The 12139-nt window shown below is 28.3% G+C and overlaps 1 protein-coding gene across 1 annotated transcript; it reads left to right on the top strand.

Moving 5' to 3' along the window:
- The first annotated feature begins 3242 nt into the window (after positions 1-3242).
- Positions 3243-4949, top strand: LOC112519721 (alpha carbonic anhydrase 7-like). The gene is made up of 7 exons (XM_025127960.1): positions 3243-3403; positions 3547-3764; positions 3947-4053; positions 4140-4242; positions 4362-4529; positions 4644-4697; positions 4777-4949. The coding sequence occupies exons 1-7, from the start codon at positions 3304-3306 to the stop codon at positions 4861-4863; spliced, it is 837 nt and encodes a 278-aa protein (XP_024983728.1). The 5' UTR covers positions 3243-3303; the 3' UTR covers positions 4864-4949.
- Positions 4950-12139: the final 7190 nt, after the last annotated feature.

The raw sequence follows: 12139 nt of genomic DNA, 5'->3' as shown, positions 1-12139 counted from the left end.
TATATTTTTAATAGAAATCTAATATATTTAATTAACTTAACATAATTAATCTATTTAAATAAATCATTTAACATTTTTTTAATGGTGAGTACCTCAATTTTGAACATCAATAATTCCTACCAAATTCAACAACTTTCAACGACCCCATTTGCACATTAAAAATAAAAATAAATTTCTTATATTTTCATATATAATTAGGATATAAATTTCTCAGTAATTAAAATTAATCCAAAGTCACAAGGATATAAATATCATAATACGATAGTCAACTAATTTCGTCAAATGAAATTTAAGTTTATATTGAAGAAAATAGAGTTCACACTAGCTAATGTAATATTATAGCGTATTTAATTCGATATAATAAATGCAAATTATAATAATATAAGAGAAAATAGAAGCATTTAATCATCATATACTTTTCTTTTGGATATGATAGATTAAATGTCGTTAAATGTATATCTATATTATATTATAAAGTATTTGATAAATATTCTTAAAAATAATTTTTTATGTATGAAGTATTGTATATTGATGTATATTACTTAAAATTCAAGATTACAAGTAAATTATGCATAAGTATAATTTATTAAAACCTTATGTTTGAATTCATGTAACTAACTGCGGATAAACATAATTAAATAGAGGATAAACATTTCATTTTAATTAAAATATAAAAATATAAAATATAATTAGGATAATTATCGAGTTCTAACAAAATAATTAATTACTATCTTTATACGAAAATTATATTATTAAACCAAATATAAATTATTTCGTTATTAAACATAAATTAAATTATAATAAAAAAATAAATTAAAAAAATTACATAAAAAATAAGGATTTTAAATCATTAATTTGATATTAATATCGATATATTTTTGTCAAATTTTTATGATATCTTTAAATTTATATTTTATTCAAAATAAAAACATCATCCCTTTCTCAAAATCATATAAAATCATATTATAACATCGACTGAGATAAATAATAAAATGAAATATTAAAATCAAGATGTACCTTGATGCATTCCGCAAGTACCCTTATAGTATTCTTTTTCTACATATTAACATCAAGATTTTTTTTAATATATGATTTAACCTGATTTTGATATTTTATATATATATATATATATATATATATATATATATATAACACAATATATGATTTGCACTGGTTTTGATATAAAATAAGTGTATATATAGGCTATAAAAAGTGGATATTATTGTATACATGTCTATATATATCAAAATCAGGTTATATGCAGGGCCGGCCCTGGCCACGTGCAGCCCGTGCGGTCGCACAGGGCATCAAAGTCTAAAGGGGCATCAAGTTGTCATATGTTACTAGTTTTAGGTCTAATAATTTGGGAATTGGACAATTGAGCTTTAACTATAAAAACAGGCCCAAGGCCTAGTAGTGATGAATATCGAATACACATCGTGAACCAGTTAAAGCCATCATTCCAATAACTCAATCTAATTTCTACTGTTCTCCAACGTTCGATTATTTCGATTTTCAAGAAATGGAGTTCTCTTTCCAGCCAATTAACGGTCATGAAGTCAGATTCAAGAAATCAAAGTTGGAAATCTCGAATGATTGATTTCTACTGTTGATTGAACTTACCGAGTTGCTGTGTGAGTCATATTATGATTTATGAATCTTCAAATCTTTTTGCAAAAAAATCTAAATTTCTAACTGATTATTATAAAGTTGGGTCATGTGGTCGTATGTGTTACTGACCTACTAGGTTAAGGCGAATGGGCTTTTGTCATTTTGATAATGAGTCTTCCTCTTGCATATTGAAATATTTGAGAATTGAAATTTTCAATGTATATGAGCATATCATTGTATCAACATAGCTGGAGCGCACTGCACAACATTAACAACATATTGTGATATTATCTTAATTATTGGGCACTTGTTTTTTGCAATGCATAGTAACATAAATTATGAATTTTACAATTTATTATCGTTCTTTTGACTTTTGTTTACTTTGAGGTTTGACATTACTGCATTAGATTTAGGGGTCGTTTGATTGATTTTCTATTAACTTCTATATGGATAAAGTTGTCTGTATGAATTAATATGTTTGTATAAGTTGGAAAAGTTTTTGTTTGATAGAGTTTTTTCGCAAATGTAAGGAGTGTTTTTTAGTTGGAAGGGACATGTTTGGAAAAAAAAAACTTGACTTTCTATATAAAGTTCCCCCTAGAAGCTTACTAGATAAGTTGCTTTCTATATCATTAAGTCACTACGAAACATTCATGCATAATTGAGCGAATAAGTTGTTAGTTCCATTAAGTTTATTAAGCTGCTAACAGATAGGCCATTAGCCTTTAGTCTTTAGACCTGTAATTTTTGACTTTTACTTTTCGCTTACTATAATAGTAATTTGGATGTAATTTATTATTTTAGTTAAAAACTAATTATAGTTTTCCTTGTCTTTTAAGTCTCATATATTGAAATAAAATTTCTATTTTGCTAATTTCAATTTGGAAAAGGAAAAACTGGAAAAGAAAGAAGCACGATCTTAATCCAGAATTTATCCTTTTCCCATTCTATATTCTATATTCGGGGTTTTCATTTTTATGTACCCCCATTGTATTTTTTTATTATAATTAATAAAAATCAACATGGGGATAAGATACTTAGCTTGAATAGGTTCTAAGTTCTTTAAAAAATAGCATGTTTCATTGGCTTAAAAAAATAGGGTTAGGGGCATTTTTTTTTCATTTTCGCATAGGACATTAAAAATCTTAGGACCGATCCTGGTTATATAATACATTAAATATGTAAAAAGTAAGTTTTAATACTTATAGATGTGAAAAAACATATTAATTTGTTGACGTGCATTTAGCAATATTATATAGATATGCATTAAAAACCTCTTTTGATTTCTTTAGCACAAGACCAGAAGAAACTTGTACCAATGGCTTTAAGAGTTGTACACTACACTGTTGTCATATTGACCTATCTTTCTGTGTTTCCAAACTTCAAACTTCACCTGCCAAATTACCCATCATCAAGAACTTTCTCAAACACTCACAATTTACAAACAAACAAACTTCAAGTCTTCCCAAAAGGGTAATAATTAAACATGGTCTTTGCCTTTTTGGTCAAAACCAAACTCCCTTTCCTCCATATTCACACACACCATCTCTTGACCCCATTTCATCTCTCTCTCTCTATCTCTCTCTCTCTCTCTCTCTATATATATATATATATATGTATATATATATGTGGGGGAGGAGGTAGATAAGCAAGCATCGATAACTTATAAAAAAACCCTAGAAGATTTGATATATGCAGAAAGAAATGGATAACAAAAGCTTATGGTGTTCTTCAATCTTCATTGCTCTTTTCATCATCTCTTGTGCACCTTTTGCTATATGTCAAGAAGTTGGTGAGTCTTTATATGATCGATCTGCTTTGATTTCACTATGAATTCAGTTCTTCTTTATATATACAGTTGTTCTTCAATATGAATATTGTTTTGATCAATTCTTGTTTATAATTCTTCATCATGATCTTAATGGTGATATACAGAGGACGAACACGAATTCAGTTACGACATCAACAGTCATAACGGGCCGGATCATTGGAGCGAGATCCACCCCGAATGGAGCATGTGTAACCAAGGAGACCTGCAATCTCCGATTGATCTCACACACGAAAGGGTTCAAACCACTTCGAAACTTGGAAAGCTTGATCGAGATTATAAACCTGCTAACGCAACTCTTCTTAATCGGGGCCATGATATGATGGTATGTATCGTGACTGAACTGATTATAACTTTCTATAACCCGTAGACATTCTAAAATACAATGTTTTCATGAAAACAATCTGAATATATATATATCGATCTGAAAATATAAAAAATACATTGTTATTTCTTGTATTTAAATAATAATTAATCATTATTTATAAGCGAGCTCAATTTTTACAGCTGAAATGGATTGGGGGAGCAGGACATGTTCATATAAACGGAATCGAGTATCATCTTAACCAACTCCATTGGCACACTCCTACTGAACACACCGTCAATGGTCGAAGGTATTATGGATATAATTAAAAGAATTCATTTTAACAGTATTCAAAAGAAAGATCCTAAAAACGTCAAATTCTTGCTATATGTACAGGTTCAATCTGGAACTACACTTGGTGCATGAAAGTATAGATGGAAAGGTTGCAGTGATCGGAATCATGTATAAAATCGGCCGTCCCGACTCTCTTCTGTCAATGGTATATACGTTAATAAAATATTTTCTCAATGAATTAATATTAAATTTTAACCTATAGTTTTCAAATGATATAAAATCTTGATATTTGTTTTTTTTTTTGTGTGATTAATTTATAACCAGTTGGAACCCTATTTGAAAGCATTGGCATCTACAAAAGGAGTTGAAACAAGTGTAGGAATAATCAACCCACGAGATATAAAAATTGGGAGCAGAAAATACTATCGATATATTGGCTCACTTACCACTCCTCCATGCACCCAAAATGTTATATGGACCATGGTCAAAAAGGTATCCGTTCTTTTTATTTATTTATTAATTTTAACAAATATTTATTTTATTAATAAATAAATAAATAAAACGTCGTGTATTATTGAATAAATTTGTTGTATTGAAACTCATCAGGTGAGGACGGTTTCTCGAGAACAAGTGCATATGATCCGTGAAGCAGTTCATGATGTAAGTTTTTACGTATTTTATTCAATTCAATATTTATTTAATGGTGCATGTATGTTGACGCAAGTGTACGATGTAACAGGACGCTGAGGTTAATGCGAGGCCGGTTCAAGCATTGAATAACCGTTGGTTGAAGCTTTATAGACCGGATGATCGTCAAAATAACTAGCCGTTTGAAGCATATTTTTGATTAATTTATGTTACAAGTCATATATCATTTAATTTATTTTGTATTATTATATGTAGATGTAGGTCGAATAAGAATACTTTTATTTATTTATATATATATAAATTTTAAATATGTTGTTTTTATATACAACCAATTTAGTTTTCGTACCCATCAAGCCATTAATTATCAACAAACGACATTTATATATTAATAATATATAAATTGAAATATAGACTTGGGATCATGTGAGATCAAAGGTTTTCTGTGAGACCCATAAGACCAATTCTCAACCCTTGGATTAGATCTATAATCTGAACATTCATAATCACAAAATTGCCACGAGACTTCTCAATAATCACAAAATTGTCACCGCACAACTTTATACCATTAGATCATTAGCTTATAAAGTTGATCAATGAACATAAATTGATTTTACGGGTCTCATGAAAAACCTTTGGTCTCACGTGAACCCAATCCTTAGAATATATCAAATAAACATTGATAATTCTCGAATAGAGTATTAATTAGAACAAGAAAAGGATATGAATATAGGGATTGTTACCCCCTTCGTATTGTATTTCTCCTGAGATAAAAAAATGGTAATATGTATTTTTCGAGCTGTCGCTTTAATAATTTTTTTATCTTATTAAACAAAAACCGTGATATTGTTTCTCCACTAATTTAAGGGGTTGAGAACTTTTAAATAAATAATTCAAATGTGAATCATTGGTAAAAGATAAATAAGAGAACTAAGCTCACTTATACATCTTTAAATGGTTTTTTTCGAGTTTACCAATGATTCATGTACGGATCAGTTATTATTACATCAATCCATCTCATATATCATATATGACACATGCACACACACATGTGCGCGCGCATACACACACACACGCGCGCGCACACACACACACATATATATATAGGGGTGGTTTAATTTATAAACTCCTTTAAAACTTACAATTCTTACAACTAAAATCTTAACCATTGATTTCATGATCAACGATTACAATAATCTTAACCATAGATTTCGTGATCGACAGTTACAATATATATAGGTGAAGGTTCATTTACAACGCATATAAATCTTACAACTTTTAATTTGCAAACTCCATCTTAACTGTTGGACTAATGATAACCAGTTATTTTATTTTTTTATTTTTTTTAATTGAAAATATTAGGTCCGCATCTATTGTAACCGTCAATCATGAAATCGATGGTTAAGTTTTCAAGTGGCGTTGGTAAGGAAGCTATTGATGTTCGTATAAGTTCAAGTGATAATCTACTTCGGAGTTGTGAGCCTGTATGAGTTCTATACCATGCCTCAACAATGATAAGTCTGTGATAAACATCGATTACATACACTGTGATAATCATGTGATTGCTTGAAGCAAGGAAACTGGCAATTACATATATTATACATTAATCGATCTTGCCCCAACTACACTGTGATAATCATGTGATAAAAAAGCAATCCTAAATTATATATATTGAATATTGTCAACTAACCTTACCTACACTGTGATAATCATGTGATAAACAAGTAATTTGGCAATAGATACATTATATATTAATCGATTTTGCCTTAACTACACTGTGATAATCGCTTTTGAAGTTGTGATAGTTGGCCTTCTTGATTTCTCGACCATGCCTCTACTGTAATAAATCTGTGATAAACATCGATCGAAGCTCTAATTGATTACAGACATCTATCGAATCCTAATCGAAGTGTCATAATATGTCTGTGTTATTAGACACATACCTTTGATCTTCTTCCTCGATGCCTTCGAAATTGACTGTACAGTTTCTTCCACGACACCTTTGAACAGGAATGTACACTCGCCCAGATGATCGGAATATTCTAGATCGTGTTATTTGAATTTTAGGATAAAATTCCCAATTTTACCTTTCCACGTCTTCAAAATTTTTGAAATTGTTTTAATATTTATTTAAATTTGAAAAATACTTATTTATCTTAAGATGTGACTTAAAACATAATTCTCGGCTTAGAGGCTGTTCTCACGTTTTCGTAAATTACAGCGGTTCACGTTTGAACCCTTATATATAGGAGCATGATTAAATGAGAAGACGGTCAATTTATGAAAAGGCAAGAAGGAATATGAGCCACATAATCCAATTAGTTAGAAAATACCATAAATAAAAAATGAAAAATAATTATAGAAATTAGTATAATTAGCATCTTGAATTGGATAAATCTTTATAAATCTCATTATATCCTTTCTGTTTTTTTAATTTTAATTCACTAATAACTTTTTTCATCAAATAGATACACTTTAGATAAAATAATTTAGATACAGTTTAGATAAAATAATTTCACAATTTTCATCAAATATCACATGTGATATCCTACGATCAATTCACATGTATTATCTGTAGATATTTTTGTTAACCATATGTGATAACAGTAGATTTTTTTGTTAATCATATGTGATTATGTATATTTACATTTATAGATCTTTTTGTGATGTAAATATGATATATCACTTATATTCAGATGCATATTATCATATGTGATATGGACAAACATTTACATAGTGGATCATATAGAACATATGTGAAACGAAATTTATCACATGTGATTCAAAAGGTAGATCCAAAAATTAAAAAATAAATAATGAAAAAGATTATAAATTAATTGTAAATATCACTTTTTTATTATCAAATATCTCGAAAAAAGTTAAATAAAACTATATAAAATAATTATGAATTTATTAAATTAAAAGATAAACAAATTTAAAATATAAAATTATATTTTTGAAGATTTATCCATTTTAAAATGATAATTATCCTAATTTCCAAAAAAAATTATGTTATTTTTTAATTAATGGATTATGTGGCCTATATTATTTCCTGTCTTCTCGCAAATTAATTAACTTCTTGCACAATCATCCCTCTCTTTGTGTGTGCATATATATATATATATATATATATATATATATAGAGAGAGAGAGAGAGAGAGAGAGAGAGAGGAGCGATCAAATGCAAACCACCCTCATCCGTCGATTTCATTGTTTAATCTTATGAAATTTTTTCATGAAATTGTTTAATCTTGTGAAATTGTTTCATATAATACCTTTTTTGATTAAGTTGTTTCATATATGGTTATTAAATTGTTTAATATAATATTTAATGAAATTTTAATGAAACTGTTTCATGTATTTCTCTAAAATTAAAATAATAAAAATGATTAATCAACCTCTCATAATTACAAAAAAATGAACAAAATGAAAAATTATGATTGGTTGAATAAGGTTTGTACAAATGCTTTATAATATATATATATATATATATATATATATATATATATACTATATTATAAAACATTTGACATAAACTCTTAAAAACCATTTTTTATGCATGAAGTATTGTATATTGATGCATATTACTTAAAATTCAAGATTACAAGTAAATTATGCATAATTACAACTTATTAAAGCTCCATTTTTGAATTCGTATAACTAACTATGGATAAATATAACCAAATAGAAAATTAACATCTCATTTTAAAAAATAAAAAATCTAAAATATAATTAAAATAATTTACAATAATTCTATTTTCTAAATTTCATTGGTTAAGTTGTCCATATCCCATGAGGTTTTCAAGGAATCATTATTCCTTTAAAAATACAAAGAAGTAACGACATACAAATCTTAAAATATCAGGATATATATCCCAACAACAAATCTCAATGAATTAATTGATAAATTATTTATAAGATGGGTTGACAAACATATATTTTATTATAATTTAATAATTTAACAAGTATTGTTTTTGATAAAACAAAAGCACCTGAAAGTTACAAATTCTTATTATGATATCTACAATCATATACGTTATTACTTACATACACATTACATATATATAGTTTGTTTCAAATACAACACATCGTATTTGTACAACCAATGCAACCCAATACATTAAAATATTTATGGAAATGATGAGAGTTCATTTATTATGATTTAAATATTTATGAAAGATGAATATGGTTCATTTATTATGATCAATACTTTATATTAGAAAACAATCAAAACTTTTATGAAATCACATATTAATCAAATGAAATGGACGGTTGAGATTGAGTTGTATTGGTTGCATAAATGTCAAAGGTTGTATAATAACCAACCTCTACATATATATATATATATATATATATATATACACACACATGTGTACGTATATATACACAACATCTATATGTCTATATTTCAATTCAATTGATATGGAAAAAAAATGTAACGTTGATATTATTTTATTTATCCACTCAAAACCGATATAAAAGAAGATTTTCATTCATAAAACGCAAATTCTTGATTTAATATCACAAACCAGATACGTAGTTTTTCAACATAAGAAAACAAAATTGAGGAAGAAACAAAGGAAAAGAACGTTTTGCTTTTTTACTTCAACTTTATTGTCGCTATCAATACTAATGAGCATGTTGTTGCAGACACACATACATACATTGAATGAAGATCATTTAAGATTTTTTAGCACAATATGACGACCCCCTTGGATGAAATCACCTTAATGATCAGACATTCTAAAAGGACGTGATGGTATTTTAGTAATAATTTGGAACTTCGTGGCACTGTTGTAGGCTGACACAGAGCTTAACGTAGCTTAACCTCCCAGACACACCTCGACAAATCTTAAACTGCTATGTTAACATACTTTAACATGGGAACATTCAACAGTAATTGACATGAAAACATATTAACAATCTTGAACATAAGTTAACATACCTCACAACTTTAACATGTATTAACATGAAAATTTTAACGTATATTAACATGTAACTTTAACATTTCATAACATAGAAAACAATGAACACTAACCTTATCATAAGTTAACTTATGCTAACACATCTTTAAGTTGAAAACCAATTAATATTAACGAACCTTATCATAAGTTAACTTATGCTAACACATCTTTATCCAAAAATGTTGGCATGTGTTAACGAGCAATGCTGATGCAGATTGTCGAATGATCGATCGGCCATCCATTAGCAAATGCAGTCGGCGCACAGATGCGGCCTCATAAGGTATCATACACTTGTTGCTGTAGGGTTCATAAAGTTAATCGAGGTTTATACAAAGTGGTCAGCATGGTTAAAAAACCCAGCTCTGACCATCCAACCACTCAAAACACACATGGTTTGACTATTTATTTTTAAATATTCATCATATATTATTGCTTTTCAATGAACAATAAAACACATAGCGTATTAGAAATGTCGTTGCATTACTTGTTACAATTTAGATTGTACAATACAATTATTCATATTAGTCGTTATTAATTATTTTGTATATACAACCACAAGGGTGGGTGCCTGATTGGTTTGAGTTTGGCTCCAAAGATCAAAAGTACCAGAAGGTCCTAGGTTCAAATCCAAAAAGGAATAAAAAATCCCTTTGTGGCCATGAAGATTCAAATGCGGTGACTCCAGGCTATCTGCAAAGCAGGTGGTCCCCCTGGGATTAGTCGGCTCCCATAGCGGGTTGGATATCCAGGTTAATTAAAAAAAAAAATTTCTATACATACAGATAGAATTATATGATGTATTTTTTTTCTTTTATAAAACTGTTTTTCTTTTCACATGACATTGGTAAATACTCATACTTTTCATCGAATTTACTAAAGTTTGGCGAGTATAGAGCACATAAATTATTGGCGAAAATCAGGTTACCTGTACGCTTTTCAAACACGCCAAAATGACCGAAGAAGTCATAAAATAACAACAAGAATAGACAATTAGGTGAAATATCATGATCAAAATAGTTGGAAGAAGAACTCAAATGAAGCTTTTTCTATTTTAATATTAGTTTTTTTAACGACGAATAGTAAAAAAAAAAAAGTCGATGTTATTCAAATCAAAAGTTTTTGTTTCAATTGTTCAAACTATTATTCAAACAAACTTTACTAGCGATAGTTTCAACCGTGTGTTTCCATTCTTTAAAAAAAAGATGATGAACCTCTTGAAATATATTCTTAGAGCATCTCCAACAGATTCTTCAAAACAGCGATTTTGAGGATTTTTGCTCTAAGAGATTCCCAAAAACCTTCTCCAAAATAGAAAAAGTATGAGAGAGATGATGAAATTCTCCAAATTTGGAGATTTCTTCAAAAATTAACGGTTACTTATGAGAGAGATATGGATTTTTTATTCATTCCACTGGTGAGATAGTTTGAAATTAAATGTTTAGAAGAGAAAAATAATATTTTATAAGTTGTATTGAATATTCTAATAATATAATTAATTATGTAACCCCTAACATAGAGAAACCGTTGGAGATTAAGGTAATTCTTTTTGTAGATTTTGACTTTTTACTTCTTCATTACGAAAAATCTGTTGAAGATGCTTTTACCTACTGATTTTCTCTTCTCACATATCCACATCGAAACTTACTTTTTTTTTTTATATTTTTAGTACATGATTTGACATGATTTTGACATAAAAAATGAATATAACATCACCCTAAAAATGAAATATTATATATACCCATTTTATATAAGATTCCGATCAAATTATACATTAAAAATTTAAGAACGTAAATTCTAACCTTGATATATATGTGAAGAAAAATTAATAAATAAATATATTTAGCAATATATAATACAATTTTTCTTCATTAACCTGGATATCCAACCCTCTATGCAAGCCGACTAATCCCAGGACGATCACCTGCATTGCAGATAGCCCGATCCGCGAAGGAAATCGCTCGGATGTTCCTCTCTCTATCTGAGATTTTAATTTAAATATTTCCACCCCTCACCTCCGTGGCCACAAGAGGATTTTTATTTCTCCTTGGATTTAAACTTGAAACCTCTAAAAACTTTTAACCTTTTGGAACCAAGCTCAAACCAATCAAACATCGTACGTATGATTATATAATACATTTTATCTACCACTAATTAGTAACGAGGAGAATGATGAGAAAACGATGGCAGATACAGTGTCTTAAATTCAATCAAAGTGAGTGGAGTCATTTCATACTTAACTCGAAAAAGCTTGATTTGACATACCATTATTCAAGATTCTATTTTCTGATTTATGACGTCATGCTGAAAACATTTCTTTTTTCCAACAAAAAGAAAACAAATATAATAATTAGTGAAAAAGACTAATGGCATCCTATGTATTACTAATGGTACCTTTAAGATAAGTTTAATCATAATTGTTTTATTTGTTTTTTATGTTTTTTTGTTATTATTATTTAAAGAAAATTTTACTTAATATATGTTATTATTTTATTT

The sequence above is a fragment of the Cynara cardunculus genome (assembly GCF_001531365.2).
Source record: "Cynara cardunculus var. scolymus isolate 2C chromosome LG 10, CcrdV1, whole genome shotgun sequence".
Classification (NCBI taxonomy): domain Eukaryota; kingdom Viridiplantae; phylum Streptophyta; class Magnoliopsida; order Asterales; family Asteraceae; genus Cynara; species Cynara cardunculus.
This window is presented reverse-complemented; position numbering and strand designations above follow the sequence as displayed.